Here is an 18,564-nt window from a genome sequence, read left to right on the forward strand (position 1 = left end):
TGGGGGTGTAAATCGATTAAGCTCCACCTGCAACCAGCGAGAAGGTAGCAAACCGCGGACCACACAGACAACACTGACACGATAATTAATCGACCAGGGGAGTGTTTACACACGAGAGAATCGCAGTCATAAGGCAAGAGTAACCACGTGCACGTGGCAACAGCAAATGAGGAAACCACTGGGCCTGCGGTCAACGGTCAACTTGGAAGGTTGCTCAGATGCAACAGAAAGGATGCGAAGCTACTTTCAAAATTTCTAGGAAGATGATTGAATATTTCACAAGCTTGGCTTCTGAATATCCTATGGATGAAGATGCATGGGCGGAAGCTGGCGGAGCTGAGTTTGAAGTTCGTATGAGAACTGGGCAAGGAGTGAATATGTGAATGACTTATGACCAACATCATCTTCGAGCAATGTCCAGCTTTGACAAGACAGTCAAGTTAGCTTGCAAACCAAAGGCAGCTCCTCCAAAGGCAAAGGTGTCTCTTTAATAACCCTAACATTTCTCGATTTCATACTAACATTTATCCCCTAGTACCTAGATCCCATAATTGCTGCTACTTGGTCAGAAGATGGTGCTGTCCATGACGTTTGCAAAGCGCTCGTTCCTCGTCTTCGCGAACCTAATGCAATCGTGCGCAATAAGCCTTATAGCACCTTAGATTACAGCTGACGATCTAGCATAGGTCGTGTTCAAGGCACTAATCGTGCTTCATACCATGATTCGCAATGGAGCGACAGACAACGTCTTGTCTCATCTATCTTCTTCGGAAATTCTTCGTCTGCGAAATGTCTCTGCCAGTAACTGGGAAGGTATGTTTTGCCCATGGTCATGATTCTCATGGAAATATAGACCCACTTTTGCTGTACTTAGGATACAACGCCCCCCAGAATCTCCAGCATTACGCAATTTATTTGGACTCCCGCATACGTGCATATCGTGATTTGAAGCATGATGCAATCCGTGTCCAGGCAGAGTCAAATCGTGACTTGCGCGTCAACAATTCCATCGAAGAGGATATGGCATACTCCAGTGCCCCGGCCCCAAAGTCAGGATCTACCAAGTCCAGGGCGCCCCAAAGGAGTAAAACAATAATGGGAAGGAAATTACGTGTCATGACTGTGGATAAGGGCCTACTCCGGGAGACCAAGACCGTGCAAACAATGATTGATACCCTGGTAGAGTGCAGGGTACGCCTCACATCCGAATCTGCCAGATCACTTACACAGTATTTATTAGTTCTATCTCGATGATCTAGAAGACGAATTAACTATAACTGCGCTACGCATGCTCGTCAAAGATTTACTCATTCTTTTTCAGGCCGGCAATGAAGGCGTCATCAATGTATTAGGTTTGTTTACCCGTCCTCGTGTCATTTTGTCGCTTAAAGAAATCCCAGAACACTATTTCGAGATGTCAAAGATTGACGCCGAGCAGGCGCTCTCCATATATCGTCATTTCTGCACTCAGACAGAACGAGTGGTCGAGTACTTGGGCGTCGCAAAGAAATTGCAGAATCTACTCAACGTTCCTATCCCAACATTGAAGCATGCAAGTAGAACTTTCCTGTTTTTGTTAAACCACTCATAGATGCCATCAGGCTCCTGTATCGTTGGCGGGTGCACTCCAAGAATACTTGAACGACCCCAATTTCGAGCAGAATAGAATCGAGTACAGGACAAATAAGGAAGCTACCGACAAAAACGGCAAAAATCGCAGTGGGGCTCTATCTTCGGCGCCTAAAGGTGACTAAGTCCACTTTCGTAGAGCTATAATTTGACTTCTCTCAGCCTCATCGTCACAAGCCACCTCCACTGCATCCACATCTACCCCATCAAATGGGACATCCGGTCAAGCTTCCAGTACCGCACCCAAGCCTGAAGCTTCTCAGGCTATGGCAGACTTCTTTGCTTCTATCGAGGAAGATCAACCTGCTATGTTCAATCCTACGAGTAGCAGGTAAGCCACTGTCAATTGCAGAGATCTCAAGGACGTTGCTCATTTTTGCACAGCTTGACATCCAACCATCTTCGTCAACAGCCAACGTCCAATCCTTTCGTTCAGCGACAAATGACGGGTGCTTTCCAAGGTCAACCCTTCGGGTTCCCTGGTCAAATTCAACCACAGGATACTGCCTTCCCTCAGTCCTTCCAGTCAGTTCAGCCCAATGTCTTTGGTCAGCAACCGCCATCCACTCAACACCAACATCGACCTTTCTCCACCTTCTTGCAACCACAACCTACTGGATTTATAATGCCACCGAGTACAGGTTTCCTGCAGCCGCAAGCCACTGGCGCAAACCCATTTAGACAGAGCATGATGATGATGCAGGGAACTGATACACCGGCTTTCAACTTTGGGACAACGAATGCCTTGCCCCAATTGCAGGGACAAACCAACATACCGTTCCAGCCAACTTCCCAGCCTCAGCCGCCGTGGTCTTCGAACGGATTTGCTATGCAAACGGCATCAACAAGTACGCAGTTTGGACAGATCAATGGAACACGCACATCATTTGACGTCCCTACTCGACCTGCTTCTACTCCCCTCACAACTTTCGGTCCAGCGCAGGCGTCTTCGACCTCGCCACCAGTAGCACAACCTGTCAAATCTCATCAGACTGGTTCGCGCAATCCGTTCGGAGTGCCAACCATGCCAGCCCCGCCAGTGCCAAAGCCACCAACACTGATGGAGCTGGCCATGGGTATCGGAAGCTCGAACAATGTTCTGCCTGCTGATTCTGCACCACCTCAGACTCGACAGCCTCAACAGACGGGCTTTTTTGGACCGCCAGGCGCTTCTGGTGGCGAGTCATCGATATCGAGCGTTGCCTCGTCCTTTGCGTTCGGCCGAAAATCAGAGGATAGCAAATTCAGCCCTAGTAGTTTTGGAATACTCAACCCACAGACCTCCACGACTGCATCAGATTCTTTGTTTTCTTTCTTTCCACCGTCCACGCAACCTACAGGTGCCACCATTACCTCTGCCACTCCTTCTATGTCGCCTTCAGGTGACCAGCTAAAACCCCAAATGACCGGCTATAGTGGCATCAAGCCATTTAAACCTACATCGTCCTTTGGGGCTTCTTTGTTGGAATCACTGCCTCCAATACCACAGTCCGGCCCCACTACTCCTACTGCCACTGGTACGCCCGGTAATTTGTCTTCCTCACCAGCACCGAGCGGGACAACTTCTGCTTTTGGCGCTGGTGTTTTGAACATCGGACAGCAGCCGACTGGAGTTGGTGCCTTTAGTTCACAACTAGACACGAGACCCACGCTAGGGGTTGGTCTCAGACCCCAGGCAACCGGTGGAGCCAACCCTTTCAGGGCTACGATGTATGCCGCATCTTCGCTCAATGCCGGAGGTGGATCTGTGCTGCCCACTATGAGCTCGCTGTCACAGTTCAGTGGAATTAACGGATCCTCATCCTTTGGATCCAGTTACGGAAGGAGTCCTTTTGGATATCCTGGAGTCCAGGATCCTCCACAGCAACCTTTCCAACAGCAAAGCGGGACCGCATCACTTATTTAGTTTTAACTTGTCTCTCACTGTCTCATTCACGCATCTATTCTTTTTCGATTCTGTCTCTTATCGCTATCTTTCGCTCAAGTTTCCCACTATTGTTTACGCTCGGATATCACACTGCCTGGACCTCTTCATTTCTTCTTTACCAGTCTCCTGTATAATCTAGTAGTCGAGCTTGTGCAAGCGTCTTGAATACCAATCTTTGCTTTGCAGACGCAGTACTGAGGACTCTATTGTACAAGTTGAGCATTGATCAAAGACCCCGAGACACCGTGATCGGAAGTCGCGTCAACAATCCACGCTTCCCGGCGCTGGCTGCACCTTGTTTTTTTACTGTCACGGCGCCACCAACCTTACCACTACAGGTGTCTAAGTCATTCCAAGATGGCCTCGTGAGTTGTGCCTCGAAGATACCTGGTACTCTATTGACAGAAATCATCGTAAATGCAGCGAACAGCCTAATGCAGCGAGGACAGATACTACCGACGCGTCTGCACCAGAGATGTCTGTGGAAACTGCTCTTGAACACGCCAGACGTGCATTCGCCCTAAAAAAATACGAGCAAGCAGTAGAATACTATGCTACTGCCCTGGAACTTCAGTACGTGATCGAAATTGAACTCATTAAGCCGTAGCTCTGACGCGCTACGTGTCTTTCGTCCATAGAACAAAGAAGCACGGCGAAGATGCACCAGAAACAGCTAATCTCTACTTCTCGTACGGAAAGGCACTGTTAGAGAACGCGATATCGCAGGCTTCAGTTTTGGGTAAGGAGCAGCCCGAGAACGGAGATGAAGCAGAAGGGAAACGTGTGTGACGCATTTGATTTACTTCGTTGTGGCTGCAGCTGATCATCGTTTAGCCTCGGGCACTGGCGCCAATGGAAAGGGTCCTATTCTCTCCTTTTCCGGAGATGCAGATGAAGGCGTCGACCTTTTCGGTCAAGCCGCAATTGCAGAAGAAGAGGGTGATGAAGAGGATGCTGAAGGGGAAGATGGAGAGCCAGAAGATGACTTCAATGCCGCATGGGAAGTCTTGGAGCTTGCGCGTGCAATTTACGAGAAAGGCAAGGATGAAGATGACGAAGTCAAGATGAAACTTGCCGAGACATATATTGCCCTCGGAGATGTATCTCTCGAGACGGGTACGCCCACCTTTTCTCGGCTAAGCATCCGCATAATAACAGACTATCCTATAGAGAAATTCGACCAAGCCATCACTGACTACTCAGAGGGACTCGCACTTAAGCTCGATCTTCTCCCGATTTCATCGCGTCAAATTGCTGAAGCACACTATAAGCTCAGTATAGTACTTGACCTAACGTCTGGGCGACTTTCAGATGCTATCTTGCACGCGGAGAAGGCTCTGGAAAGCGTTGATGCTCGCCTAGCAGAACTCCGTGACGGAATCGATGGAAAGTTGCTCCCTGCACCCATTCGGGAAACCAAAACAGATAAAAAGGGCAAGGGCAAGGCTGTCGCCTCCGGCGTACACGCAGATAGCGTGCGCTATCTGACCAAGAGTCAGATGGAAGCCGAAATTAAGGAATGCGAAGGATTGAAAGAAGACCTCGCGCTGAAGGTGAGCCCATGCAGGTTCAAGAAGTGTAAACTGACAGTGCTTTTGCATAGGTGGAGGAACTTAAAACAACTCCCAGTGAGCCAACAGAGTCTGCCCCTGCAATGGCTGCAAGAGCATTAGATGCGGAATTGAATGCTAAGCCGATATCTGTCCCTGGCCAACCAGCAGTAGTTAACGACTTGACATCATTGGTTGTGAAGAAGAAGAAGAAAGCTACCGAAGTAGATGCACCAGCTAAACGCAGAGCAGATGACGGAGAAGATGACGGCAGTTCTACTGCAAAGAAGGCAAAACTGGAAGAGGATGCACAATCATAGGATTTGTCGACATAATATGATTTACCCCAACTATTGCGTTAGTCATTTGTGTTAGAATGGTACACTGGTTGTCGCAATTGCTGCATGCTTGAAGTTCTTCTTCCCCTCTCCTACCCCAAATTCTCCTACGATGTGACCCTTCTCCGCTTTGCTCCTCATTATATATTTGTAAATGACAAGTCCCTCGAGACCTACTGGCCCACGAGCGTGTATCCGTCCTGTACTGATTCCAACTTCAGTTCCGAAGCCATAGCGGAATCCGTCCGCGAAACGCGTGCTAGCATTGACAAAAGTCCCCGCGGAGTCCACGCCTCTGCAGAATGCAGACGCCGCATGTTCGCACTCGGTTATGATAGAATCCGTGTGATGGGAGGAATGAGAGTTGATGAATTGAATTGCGGAATGAAGGGAGGGCAGAGCTATGACAGATATCGTAAGATCAAGGTGCTCGATAGAATAGGACGATTCTGTGGAGAAGTGGACGTGACTCGAGAACCTTTCCGGGATGATGGGAAGTGAGGCGAGTGCTGTCAAGGTATGTGAATCACATAAGAGATGAACGTCTGCTGCCAAGAGTGCTTGTGCAACATCTCGCCACACCGTATTCAGAAGAGAGGTATGCACAATAAGAGTTTCTGCGGCATTGCAAGCAGATGGATAATCCGTCTAGCATGTGTTATCGTGAGAATATGATCGCTGTCTGAACAATTGGGAGGCTCACCTTTGAGTCAACAACCACGCGGACGGCTTTTTGACGGTCAGCGGATTCATCGAGATAGACATGGCACAGTCCATCCGCGTGTCCCATGACTGGTATCCGTGTGCTATTCTGAATGGCTTTCACAAGACTGTTACCTCCGCGGGGAATGACCAAGTCAATGTAGCGGTCAAGATCCAGCAGTGCAGAAACTTCTGCCCTCGTTTGGATAGCCTGGATATACGTGCTCGGAAGTGAGGTCTGTGCCAATCCCTGCGAAATGGCCTTGGCAAGCAGACGTGTTGTGTGATTTGATTCCTTTCCGCCTTTGAGGATCGCAGCGTTTCCTGAAAATCATCGCCGGTTTGCATGCACACATGACAAGCTGGAGATAACAGGCCTACCTGACTTGATCGCCAGAGCTGCAATATTTACCACAACCTCAGGGCGCGCTTCAAAAATCACGAGAAGAACGCCTATCGGACATGAGACACGATACAGTTCGAGATCGTCATCGAGCTGTGAAGCATAGGAGACGACTCCAGTTGGATCGGGAAGGTCTGCCACATCTTGCACGCCCTTTAGCATGGAATCCCATTTATCGCCCTTTCCGAGATCGAGACGCTTCATCATGGCGTTGGATATCCTGCCTGCATCAACCTCGACTTGTGCCGCCTTGGTATGCAAGCAGAGAATGTGTGAGGCTCATTATGGATCTTTAGGCGAGAAACGATGCTGCACCTCCATATCTTGCTTATTTGCTGCGAGTATGTCAGCCTTGTTAGCCTCCAGTTGCTGTCTGATCTTCGCGAGGGCATCTATTCGGACAGCAGCAGGAAGTAACTGAGATTCTTCGAATGCAACTTTTGCAGCTTTTGCGATTTCTTCCGCGGTGATATCGGATCCCATTGATAGTGTTATAGATGAAGAACGACCTAGATTTCTTTCATCTTCTATGATCAATGACTTGACCATCTATAGGAAACTAGTAGTACAATCACTTTATCACTTTTTGTTTGTGTTATAGGTATGCGCTAGTAATGAAAGGGAGAGTCCAAGATCATGACATCTCGTAGAGCCATCACTGTGCAAGGAATCATCCTGACCTCCGCCCTTGCACCCATCGCAGCGACAAAGAACCGACTTTAACGGTCACACGATGTCCACCGTCCCCTTAACTTTCGTATTTCTGGCGACGGTCCCGTAATTCTCTCCTTGAAGATTCTTTATATAGATCAGGCTATTCGCATAATATTTTCCAGTGCACTTTGTCAGCGCTTTGATGGCTTCTGTTGCACATGGACCAGGGCATGATGATCCATGCACGCAGTCTGGTGCGGTCTATTAGTGCGGAACTTTCTATACGAGATCTCTTGGCGGCCATTGCACGAACGTGGCAGCGGCATTGTCCCTTCTCCCGTGTAACGATGTATCGGTGGGTGCCAACAATAACCGAATCCGATAAGCATCGAGCTCTGGCTATTGTCCGAGTAGCAAATGAAGCCGGTACATTCCCGCCGACAATAGTGTGAGATGATCTTAAACTGTATCCATGTTTCGGCAAGCTAACCGTCGGTGCCCCATGTCCTCCTGGTCATTGATATAAAAGAAAGCAGCTAACCATTACATCCTGTCACCTTCGTAAATTATCAGCTTCTTGCTGCTTTCGTTTTCTTCACCATGGCGTCCCGGTCGCACGCCATTGTCTTCGCCACTGTCGCCTCATTCATTCTACTTGCAAAGGCACAACAGACCTCTGGCACTCCCCCAAGCAGCTGGCCTCAAGTATACCCGGGAATGCCGAATGGTAGCTACAGTACGGAGTGGCAGGACTGTATGTCAAGCCTTGATCGCGCCCGTAATAGGAACGCTCACCACATACTTAGACTTCCAAGTGACTGAGAATCTGCCAAATGTTACGTGGTCTCTCGCTCGTAATTGGGCAGGGAACATTCCTGTTCAGAGAGAGGGTCATCCCAATGATACCTTATTCTTCTGGGCATTTGAGAGCGAGGAAGGTTCTTTCACTTCTACTTCGACTGACGCACCGTGGGGTATTTGGCTAAATGGAGGGTGGGTGATACGATATCTACCTATTCATTGTCGGTACTCAGACCGTTGCAGACCCGGCTCATCAAGTCTCGTTGGCCTATTATTTGAGGTCTGTCTTCTGTTTACTTTCCTCGTTGCCAACTCTGGATTTGACAATGGGCGAAAGAATGGGCCGATCCAAGTACAAAACGACTATTCGCTGCTTGAAAACCAGTACGCATGGAGCACAGTAGCAGACTACGTCTGGATAGACCAGCCAGTGTAAGTGTTATGTTTTGTGTTGATGTCCATTTTCCAATAGAAATCATCAGCGGCGTTGGTTTTGGAACTGCTGATTCCACTGGGTATAGTACGTTTGGGTCCTATGAGACTTGCCTCAGCTTACATACCCCTTCAGTTTTTGACGAGGATCAAATGGCAGCGGACTTCGTCAGTATACATATCATACTCGCACCTTGCTATCACTGACTGTGCACAGTTTGGGTTCTTGGATAATCTTGTCAAGGTCTTCCCCGGCTTGGCTAAGCGCCCATTGCATCTAACGGGTGAAAGCTATGCCGGCATGTATATAGCGAGTGTATTGTCTTGCTGCATGTGCAGAACTAACATTATTCGGAACAGCCTTACATCACAAAAGCTTACTTCGAGATGGAGAATCCGCCAGTTACATTGGCTAAGATAGCTATCGGGATGGCTCTATTGCCTCTGGAGAGACATTTCAACTCCTCCCGGTGGTGAGCCTTCTACTCGCAAGACAACCTACTTCGTAGTGTTCACATTCTAAAGCTTAGTGTCCTTGAGACATACCCGCAGGTGATCGGGTACGACACTGATGTCTTTGAGTACTTCCGTGAACAGTTCGTACTCATACCTGAATCATACTCCTGTGATTTCGTTAATCTCTCCCCAGAGAAGCGCTTTGCGGCTATAATCTTACCCTTGAATATCCTCAAAACGGACACTTCCCAACCTTGACTTATACTGTTGGAGAAAATCCTAACTCATCTGATATGTCGGCATCGAGGCGATACAAAGCCCGACAAGGTCAATTCTCCAAGAAACTATTTTTGGCCGAAATGGAACAGAGGTACAATGCACGTCTAGCAAAGCGGAGCACTAGTTTGTCTAAACATGAGCGCGTGCGAGCGCGGGATGCTTGGAAACGTGATCTAACTGGTCGTGCAAGTGGCACCATAGATGCATGGTACGGGTGCGATGTTTACGATGAGATGCTGGATTATGCCATCAACTTCACCTTCCCGTGGTGTATGTTCGTTGCTTTTATTATTTGACCGTCGCTTATGGAGAGGATAGCACTCAGTAAGGACTCTGGAGGGATGTTCGACGTGAGTAATATTTTTGCTTTCGCTGCTGTGCTCATTGCAGGTCGTAGGTATATAACATTCCAGATGCGCTAAACCCTGAGGCACCTATGGATGGGTCGGTTTTTTTGAACGACCCACAAACTCGCGCTGCTATCCATGCACCAACAAGCATGAATTGGACAGAGTCCATCTACTACCCATTCGGCAACGGTTAGTCAGCGACTATGTACAAGGGTTCCTTTGACTAATGATTCTGACTCAGACTATGCTAATGGTGATCCGAGTAAGCTCATGTTTGTCCTCTCGCATATAATTTCTTTCTGACTGAGCTCTTTTCTAGGTGTCGAGTCAGTGAATCCTTGTATACCTCATCGGTTTCGGTACTTACCGCGTAACACAGACCTATGGCATTCCTCACGGACTTGGCCACGAATGCCACAGCCCGCAATGTCTCTGTTGTTATATTCTCCGGAAATGATGACTCACTCATTCCTCACCTTGGTTCACAAAGTGAGTAGCCACTATCTGTCATGTCAAAGTGTTAATCACTTCCTCAGTTACTATCCAAGTATGTTGAACGATAAACTAAAGGGATATCAGCTCATTGCGCATAGAACACTACCTTTGGCGGGATTCAAGGCTTCACGCGCAAACCGTCAACATCATGGTATAACGATAATGGCGAATTTGCTGGTATTGTGCATCAGGAACGCAACTGGACTTATGTCCTTGTTGATCATGCAGGCCACCTCGTTGGATACACAAATCCCCAATCGGTGTGTCTCGTCCTTCGTCTATAATTCATAAATTTAGACTGCAGAAACTCCCAAGGGTCTCGTCTTCATCAGGGAGTTTGTTTTTGGAAGTAACCAGACTGGGCTGGTCACCAACACTTCCTCGGGATCTGTGACTGTCATAGGTGGCGAGGTCTCTTCTCTGGCAAATGAGATTATGACAGGACAGGCTGCCATCTACTATGGCTCAGCAACTACCGAATCCACATATTACTTCCCAACCGCTACAGTGGAAGCATGGAATACCTATATCGCAACCGCTACTACCACGCCTCTGTGATGATTGCGTCGGCGAGGCACCAGGGAAGCGCTGCATTGGGGCAGATAGGTAAAACATCGCACTGGGGATTGTCATTGTGGTGATGATGCTATTTGCATTATAAGGACTAATTAACATTATTGAACGGACTTGGAACCTGTTTACATGTGTAGCTCTTACAAGGAGTATTTTAAACACCAATACTGTGGCACAGTGCGAAGTCGGAGAGCTAGCTGTTAGCTTAAATTATGAATGGCCTACAATTATCGACTTAAGTTCTTTGATTCCGAGCTGTTCTTAAACCACGATCTATTCTGTTCTACACCGTTCGTCCTCCTTTGTTCTCATTCTCGCGACTCGTTTGCTTTAAGGTCAAAGGGCAATACCCACATTCATCGTGCACAGTAACGGGACGAGCATACAATTATTAAAATGTGCACCTACACCACACTGAATCTGCCCCCGCGACAGTGATGGAGTGTAGAACAGCTTATGTAGCACATAAATCAAAAGATTTCAGCCATAATCCCCCCTTCTGCACCTCCTTCTGCACCCATCTCTATCCCCCCGACGTCCACTTCGCCATCCGCATCTACCTCACCCTCGGCATCACGCGAAAAGAGGTACAGTGGATCTACAACTTCCGAGAGAGCGTCATTGCGCTCGTCGATTTCCTCGCTGCTCATGGGCACGTGTGAAATATGCACAACTTGCCACTTGTCTGCATAGGTATCGCTTTGCTGCCGGACAATTGTTAGTCATGGGGCGCGGACGAAAGGGTGCGTAGAGTCTTGAGAGATGTACTTACATTCATCCGCTTCTTCTTAAGCGTCATCTTGCGCTCGATATTTTTGTAATATGCGCCTGGCCTGCGCTCGCCTGTGTCTCCATTGTCAAGAAGAAGTAAAAATTCATTGGGTACTTCTTGTTCGATTTTGACGGTCTCGTAGTCGCGTATGAAGTGGAATGCCGTTGACCCGTTCTCGTCGCCCCCTTTCGGTGCCAATCGTTCCTCTTTGAATTCCAGGGCATCGGCGTCCTCCTTCGTCAAGTAATATGCGAGGAAGTGATCCCCGTCACTTTCCATCGGGCGCAGAATCGCGCAGTCCAGCCGTGGGTCTTCCGTGTCTGCGGGTCGTTCGCCGGGGCGCTCGCTGAAACGGAACAAGTCGTATGCATTGGCCCAGATGTCTGCATCTGGGAGCACCTCGTAGGACTCGACAGCGGTGACACCGGCCTTGTTGGGATGAGAGAGTGTGATCAAGTCAAGGGATGTACAAGCGGCGAAGCCGGCTTCGATGGTACAAAGTTGCGCCTCATGTGAGACATCGATAGGTTGGAGAACTTGTTTCCTGTGGACAATGAATTAGGTAGAATACAATAAAAGGGATGGCGCACGATTCGTGTGATGAAGTGCGCTGTACGCCTTCGCGGCTGAGATACTCCGTTTTTCGGAGCCAGGGTACGTGTGGAGGGAGAGGTGACAACGTCCCTGATATTGTTGGACCATTGGGGTAGGGTGCAGCAGATGCTGAAGGGTCACTAAGAAGGAAGCGATCTTTTGGGTCGAGGGAAGGCAAGTTATCCGGGTCAGGATTCAGTGCTGTAGGGCATTAGCTACTAAGAACGACCATTATAGGAGCCACGTACTGGTATCATTCCCATCCTCTTCCCATAGACACTCCCAGCGTCCAAGGTCCAGAGGCATGCCACATTCGGCGTCAATAATCATCGGAAGAGGTGTGTCGTTTGTGATTGCGTTGATGAACGCTGGTTGGGCATAGCGTAACGGATTCGTAGTGATATCAAGTAGTTTTGGAGGATATGGGGGCGCGGGGAGTGGATTTGAATAACGGACGCGGACGAGTAAATCAAGCTTGCTGGGAAAAGTTAACCAGGGATTCCAAGCAAGACAATATATACATACCTCTTTCTGAGACTCATTTTATGCCTGACTCTACGTGATTTAGCGTTATACGATACTTACGAAGTCATGTTTGGAGCTGTTTGTTCTCTGAATCCTCCCGGCGGGGTCCTATTTTGCTGGCTACTATCGGCTACCACAACTTCGGACAACCACAACTTCGGACAACCACTGGTTCGGACACTTTGCAATATCGCACTCAACTCTACTTCAAATCATATTCTGCTTGACCACATATCATTGTACACTTGTAATACACTCTTGCAAAGTTGAATCTTTGAAATTACTGTAGAGATATGCACTTAGCTTCGATGTCATCTGGGTGTGACCAACTGAAGTTTAGCTTCAAAGATTCGAAGACTGCTGTGACCTGTGACACCTCAGAAATAGCTTCAAACTGTCACCACTGCCTGGCAGCTGCTGTCAGTGTCTGCAGCAACAGGCTCTTGATTTATCAATGGTCCTCAAGCTTGTGTTCGTGATGGAGCACTTTGTATCCACCCATCTGTCGATATGTCAGGCCTCAGGCTTCTCTATGTGCATATGTACTGTCATATCACTACAGATCCTCCAATGTTCAGTAAGGCATAAGTCAGCTCTCAGGACAATTAACCCTGAAACCATCCCTATCAAAGCTCTTCAGTACCATGGCTAGTCTGCATGATGCCTCTGAGTCTGAAATGACTCATGAAAAAATACCATGTGTTCCTGTGAAGTTTCATGCAATTGTTCCTTCCTGTACTCTCTCAGTTACTCAGCTGCTTGTCTTCAACTTCCCCACAAATCTTGAAACCAATTCATCATCTACCAATATAATCTTTTCTCAACAGGCCCCTATGGTCCAGCTCCCTGTAGATTTCATTTCACGATCAGTTCCTACATTTTCAACAGCCACTGCACTTTGTGATTGCGCTGCCTGGCAAGATGGAGATCAATCAGTCATCCACCCTTCATTCCCCAATGACCCACTTCCTTTGTGGGTCTTGTCTTACTGGGTATCCATGTCTCATGCACTTGAGCATCAACGTGATTGGCATGCATCACATGACTGGATCTTAGACCAACTGGACACTGTTTTGGGTGACTGCCCTAAGTTAGAAATCATTGACGATGTTTTAGATGCCATAGAACATCTCCCATGGGATGTTCCACTCAAGGGAGTTGGTGCTTGGACTGATCTGTCTACTAGTGGGCTCTGACTGCTGTTGGCATCAGGTCCAATTGGTGGCCTGCCTCATGGATACGATGATTGCTGCAGTAGTCAAACATATGCAAGCATCCAAAAACAGAGACCTTCAGACAGTCTGTGTTGAATCCCTTGTCCTTATGGATACACTTCAGCTCAGTGAGAAGCAGTGGGCAAACTATGAGACTGAGAAGGCTTTTATGTGCCTTCATGCCATAGGCTCTGCATTACATGAAGGAACACTTTGACATGTCCTCTTTCCTATCAATATCCATGACATCCATTGGGCTGCTATTGAGGTCAATGCTATTGATTGAACCATCTCATATGCTAATTCTCTTGGGTGGAGTTGGCCTGCTCATGATATTGATGCCATTTGTTGTTGGCTGGGCCATCATGGCCTCTCTGGATTTAACAAGCAAACACACTACAGCTGTCATATCCTGTATGCCAGATATAGATCCCATCATATTCCCATGGTTTCCGGACCTATTTCCAGACCCCATATCCAACTCATTCCTGGATCCCCTATTCTGTCCACCCTACGCACATTCTGTCCAGCAAGACATCTGGACTTTACCTCCTCTCGGATTCTGGACTACATCCACCACCTCACATATCTCAGTCCTGTTTCTGCCCTGCCTTCTGGATCCCCAGATCTCCAGACCTCCGGATATTAACTGTACTATCTCTGGACCATTCCCACCCTCTATCTGAGATCCTGCGCCTATCACCATTTAGGCATCTCCGCCTTTCTAGTTCTTAGTTATCTCTGTTTCCATCTTGCTGATTGATCCTTGTATGAGTCTTCATCTCTGAGTTCATTTAGTTATGTTCCATCTTACTTACTAATGTGTGTCCACATGCTTGTACATAGCCTTACTCTGTTGCTTACTATCCCCTCAGATACTCTCCAGTATATAACCCCTGTAGATACTCCTGTAGTTTTCTTAGTCTGAATATCACCTTAGATCTGCCCAATCATCTTCTGGACTTCAGTCCATCTGAGTCTTGTCCTTTTCCGTAAGGCCAAGGGATGGATTCCCTAGGCTGGAATTCTGGACCTTCAGATTTGTCCCCTATGTCTCTGTCCCAAGTCTAGGGATTGCTTCCCTAGGCTGGAGTCTTGCCTTTCCAGCACCTACCCTCTCTCTGGACTTTGGTCCACTTCCTGTCTCTCTGACTCTACCTGAGGGTAGTCTACCTCTGTTTGCTTCTACATCAGACTTCGTCCAATGTAGCCCCTATTCCTTCCGGACCTCCGGACATCCTGTCCTGTGCACCTCCAGGAGTCCTGTCCTTTGGATGTTCCACCCTCTGTACCTTCAGATGTTCTGCCCTCCTACCCTCCAACATCCTGTCCTCTGGACCTTCAGTCCTCCTGTCCTCCTACCCTTCCATCCTGTTTCCTGTAGAAGTACTACCTTGCAGTGGGAACTCTCCTGAGCACTTCCTACATTCCTCCAGAACTCTCCTGCACTCCTCTGGAACTCTCCCGTGCTCCTCCAGAAGTCCTCTGGACTTTGTCGGACCATCATCGGACTTCCTCTGAAATGAAGGGCACATACTCAGGTAAGGGGCACAGCATATGAGCTGAGGCCAAGCCCCTCTGAGTCAGTCTCTCTCTCCTTTGAGCGTGGTTCTTAACAACAGCATGGTGAACAGCTGGATTCATTTTTGTGTGGAATTGCAGCCATCAACACCATCAAGCACACTGTGTTCGGTGACCCTTTGTTCAACAACAACAGAGCATTCTCCCTCCGCATGGAGGAATTTCTGGATCTTGCTTATGATCATCTTGAGGTATGGACATCTCATGCTAACTGATTGCGACATTGTTGATTGAATATTGATTTTATGGCTATCAGTTTCTGGCAATGGCACAGATAGTTCAGATGTGGACGATGGTGGTGACTTCAAGCCAGAAGAGAGTTCCTCAGATATGGAGAGTGGATGTGATCTTGAGGTTGAAGAGACTCAGCCCACCCTTCCTGCCCTTCCTGCCCTTCCCACCCAGCCATCATCCATCAAAACAAAAGTTGACCTCCATACAACTGATGCAGACCAAAACAGAGGTCTGTTTAAGTTCTTCCCGAAAGTATCACACAAGGAGCATCTACAACATGCTTGGAAGCCTTTTGCTTGGGAGCTCAGAGATTAGGAGTGGGACCGTTATCAGCAAGGATTTGATAAGTTTGAGAAGGCTACTTGCAAGTGCGAAAGAGCAGCTGAGTGAAAGAGAAACCAGCAAGCATGTGAAAAGGCTGCTAAGCAGGTGAGCATTTGTCTTCTTTTCACTCTGAGTCATCCTAATGGCTCACATGTTTTGTCATCAGAAACCTGCCATTGGTTCCATTCTTCATGACAGCAATCCTCAGGTTCAGCCACCAGTAATCACTATTGCAGAGGTGTCATGTCCATATTGCCAATTGCAAAGGCATGCTTGTAGCAAGTGTACATGGAACCTTGGCCAGAAGTGCAAGCAGGAGGATACAGATGCTTTGCATGTCAACTGGCAAAGTCCCTTGTTATGGCTAACTATCGAGATGGCCACTCTCTGTGTTGGCCATGGGATGTCACCAGTGCAGATCAAGTGTGAGCTTAAATGAATTGACCCCACTTGCTTTGGTGGGATCCATGTGCAAGTTATAGGAAGCTGAATAGACCATAGCAGGACATGACCAGCATGGCATGCCAATGTGCTTGCCTGTGTTCAGAAGGGCAATGTTCTGTTAGTGAAGGCAATATCACCTGGTATCCTCTCAAAGCATCCTAATGTTGTCAAGACCATCATGGAAGACCTGCATGCTCTGTGCACTGTTGGTGTAGCTTTAGACACCAGGTGTTGTCATAGCATAATCATTGCCTGCCTCACTGTCTCTTGTCCTGAGGTCTTTGAGGCTGTTAAGAACCATGTTGCTCAAGGGGGAGAGAGACTGACTCAGAGGGGCTTGGCCTCAGCTCATACGCTGTGCCCCTTACCCAAGTATGTGCCCTTCATTTCATATGAGGTCCAATGATGGTCCGACGAAGTCCGGAGGACTTCTGGAGGCTGGCTACTCTGCTGGAGAGTGCTAGAGGACTTCCAGAGGAGCGCAGGAAACATCCAGAGGAGCGCAGGAGAGTTCCAGAGGAATACAGGAAGTGCTCAGGAGAGTTCCCACTACAAGGTAATACTTCTACAGGAAACAGGATGGAAGGATAGGAGGTCCAAAGGTCCGGAGGACAGGAGGACAGGAGGGCAGGAGGGCAGGATGACGGAGGACAGAAGGACAGGATGTCCAGAGGTATGAAGGACAGGATGTCTGAAGGACAGGAGGATAGGATGTCCGAGGGTTAGGAGGGCGGAATGTCTGAAGGACAGGACATCCGGAGGTCCGGAAGGAATAGGGGCTACATTGGATGAAGTCCGATGTAGAAACAAGCAGGGGTAGACTACCCTAAGGTAGAGTCAGAGGGACAGGGATTGGACCTAAGTCTGGAAAGAGGGTAAGTGCTGGAAAGGTGGAGCTCCAGCCTAGGGAATCAATCCCTAGGCCTGATGGGTAGGACAGACTTAGGTAAACCAAAGTCTGAGAGAAGGTTGGGCAAGTCTAAGTTGATATTCAAACTGAGGAACTACAGGAGTATCTACAGGGGTTATATACTGAACAATATCTGAGAGGATCAGTAAGCAAAGGAGCAAGGCTATGTACGAGCATGTGGAAACACATTAGTAAGTAAGTCGGAACATAAGTAAATGAACTTGGAGATGAGGACTCATACAAGGATCAATAAGCAAGATGGAAGAAGAAGTAACCAAATGCTGGAAAGGCAGAGATGTCTAAATGGGGATAGGCACAGGATATCAGACAGAGGGCAGGAATACATCCAGAGGTCCGGAGATCTGAGAATCTGGAAGGCAAGGTGGATACAGGACCAGGATATGAGAAGGTAGATAGAGTCCGGAATCCGAGATGAGGTGAAGTCCAAATGTCTTGCTGGATGGAGTGTACATAGGGTGGATGGGACAGGGGGTTATGGTTCAGGCTAGCAGTGGAGATCCGATGGTCTGGAGCTCAGGGGTAAATCTGGAGTGTAGTTGATCCTGCTGAGGTGTGGAGCACACAGTGGAAGGGGATCTGGGAATGAGTTGGATATGAAGTGTGGTCTGGATGTAGGCTTGGAAGGTGTGTGAATATGATGGAACGTGGGTCCGGATTGTGGGATATGACAGAGGCTATTGCAAAGGATGGCTCATGCTTTCAATGTACAGAGCCTTGGGTCAAGAAGTTCATAGCTGCAAATCTCAATTGGTTGTTTCATTGTGCAACTCATGCTGCTCAGAAAACCCCTTCCAATGCTGACCAACTTTGTCTGGACCAATTCCTTTGTTTGACTTTAACTATTTGGAACTGCACCATTTTTCATGCTTGTTTCTACATTAACATCAACCAGACAAATATTGTGTATCAACCTGCAAACACCACTACATATGAAGAAGTTGATTCTAAGCAAGTTGCGGTTATTGGACAGGAGGAGAAGCAAGCATTTACTGTGGTGGTCAGTATATCTGCCTCTGGTGATGCTCTCCCATTTCAGGTCATTTATTGCAGCAAAACTACATGCTCCCTCCCCACGAAAAGCACACCACAATTCAAGGAAGCACAGCGCTTAGGCTTCAAGCTGTGCTTTTTGAATACTGACATGTACTGGTTGACGTTTGAGCTTATGTGTGACTATGTTCATGATGTCCTCGTCCCTTACTGGACAAGACAGAAGGAGCTTGTCGGTGCACCTGATGATCAAGAGTGTATCTTACACCTGGATGTTTGGTCGGTCCACAAGTCTATTCAGTTTCGCACTTGGCTTGATCAACATTACTCATGAATCAAGTATCACTTTGTCCCTGGTGGTTGCAT

At 48.0% G+C, this 18,564-nt stretch overlaps 5 protein-coding genes across 5 annotated transcripts; 3 read left to right on the forward strand and 2 right to left on the reverse strand.

Annotated features, from left to right (window-relative positions):
* The first annotated feature begins 395 nt into the window (after positions 1–395).
* On the forward strand, positions 396–3,748 carry BJ212DRAFT_1374869 (ANTH domain-containing protein). The gene is made up of 9 exons (XM_041336423.1): positions 396–479; positions 536–634; positions 687–813; positions 875–1,191; positions 1,241–1,352; positions 1,401–1,552; positions 1,602–1,746; positions 1,792–1,960; positions 2,014–3,748. Exons 1-9 carry the CDS (start codon positions 414–416, stop codon positions 3,533–3,535), a joined length of 2,709 nt encoding a protein of 902 aa, XP_041190101.1. The 5' UTR covers positions 396–413; the 3' UTR covers positions 3,536–3,748.
* A 283-nt stretch (positions 3,749–4,031) lies between these two features.
* On the forward strand, positions 4,032–5,426 carry BJ212DRAFT_1277636 (uncharacterized protein; the record flags this gene model as incomplete). The annotated part of the gene is made up of 5 exons (XM_041331379.1): positions 4,032–4,129; positions 4,195–4,337; positions 4,391–4,672; positions 4,727–5,109; positions 5,160–5,426. 5 exons carry the CDS (start codon positions 4,032–4,034, stop codon positions 5,424–5,426), a joined length of 1,173 nt encoding a protein of 390 aa, XP_041190102.1.
* Positions 5,427–5,477: 51 nt separating this feature from the next.
* Positions 5,478–7,032, reverse strand: BJ212DRAFT_1277811 (gamma-glutamyl phosphate reductase; the record flags this gene model as incomplete). Its single annotated transcript, XM_041331387.1, has 4 exons — positions 5,478–6,092; positions 6,148–6,470; positions 6,528–6,798; positions 6,865–7,032. 4 exons carry the CDS (start codon positions 7,030–7,032, stop codon positions 5,478–5,480), a joined length of 1,377 nt encoding a protein of 458 aa, XP_041190103.1.
* A 771-nt stretch (positions 7,033–7,803) lies between these two features.
* BJ212DRAFT_1483751 (alpha beta-hydrolase) lies at positions 7,804–10,574 on the forward strand (the record flags this gene model as incomplete). The annotated part of the gene is made up of 17 exons (XM_041340664.1): positions 7,804–7,957; positions 8,010–8,196; positions 8,248–8,436; positions 8,487–8,524; positions 8,573–8,604; positions 8,654–8,752; positions 8,797–8,909; positions 8,967–9,032; positions 9,086–9,441; positions 9,490–9,521; positions 9,569–9,710; positions 9,763–9,783; positions 9,841–9,847; positions 9,901–10,010; positions 10,058–10,068; positions 10,115–10,276; positions 10,314–10,574. The coding sequence occupies 17 exons, from the start codon at positions 7,804–7,806 to the stop codon at positions 10,572–10,574; spliced, it is 1,980 nt and encodes a 659-aa protein (XP_041190104.1).
* A 485-nt stretch (positions 10,575–11,059) lies between these two features.
* Positions 11,060–12,497, reverse strand: BJ212DRAFT_1483752 (RNA polymerase II-associated; the record flags this gene model as incomplete). The annotated part of the gene is made up of 5 exons (XM_041340665.1): positions 11,060–11,293; positions 11,362–11,905; positions 11,952–12,156; positions 12,204–12,433; positions 12,481–12,497. The coding sequence occupies 5 exons, from the start codon at positions 12,495–12,497 to the stop codon at positions 11,060–11,062; spliced, it is 1,230 nt and encodes a 409-aa protein (XP_041190105.1).
* Between the last annotated feature and the right edge of the window lie 6,067 nt (positions 12,498–18,564).

Source organism: Suillus subaureus (assembly GCF_016647635.1).
Source record: "Suillus subaureus strain MN1 chromosome Unknown BJ212scaffold_29, whole genome shotgun sequence".
In the NCBI taxonomy this organism is placed as follows: domain Eukaryota; kingdom Fungi; phylum Basidiomycota; class Agaricomycetes; order Boletales; family Suillaceae; genus Suillus; species Suillus subaureus.

Coding starts and splice junctions, on each gene's coding strand:
- BJ212DRAFT_1374869 (XM_041336423.1), top strand. CDS start 414: ATGTCCAGCTTTGACAAGACAGTCAAGTTAGCTTGCAAACCAAAGGCA. Junction 480..535: donor CAGCTCCTCCAAAGGCAAAG/GTGTCTCTTTAA, acceptor TTTATCCCCTAG/TACCTAGATCCCATAATTGC. Junction 1,353..1,400: donor AGGCGTCATCAATGTATTAG/GTTTGTTTACCC, acceptor AAGAAATCCCAG/AACACTATTTCGAGATGTCA.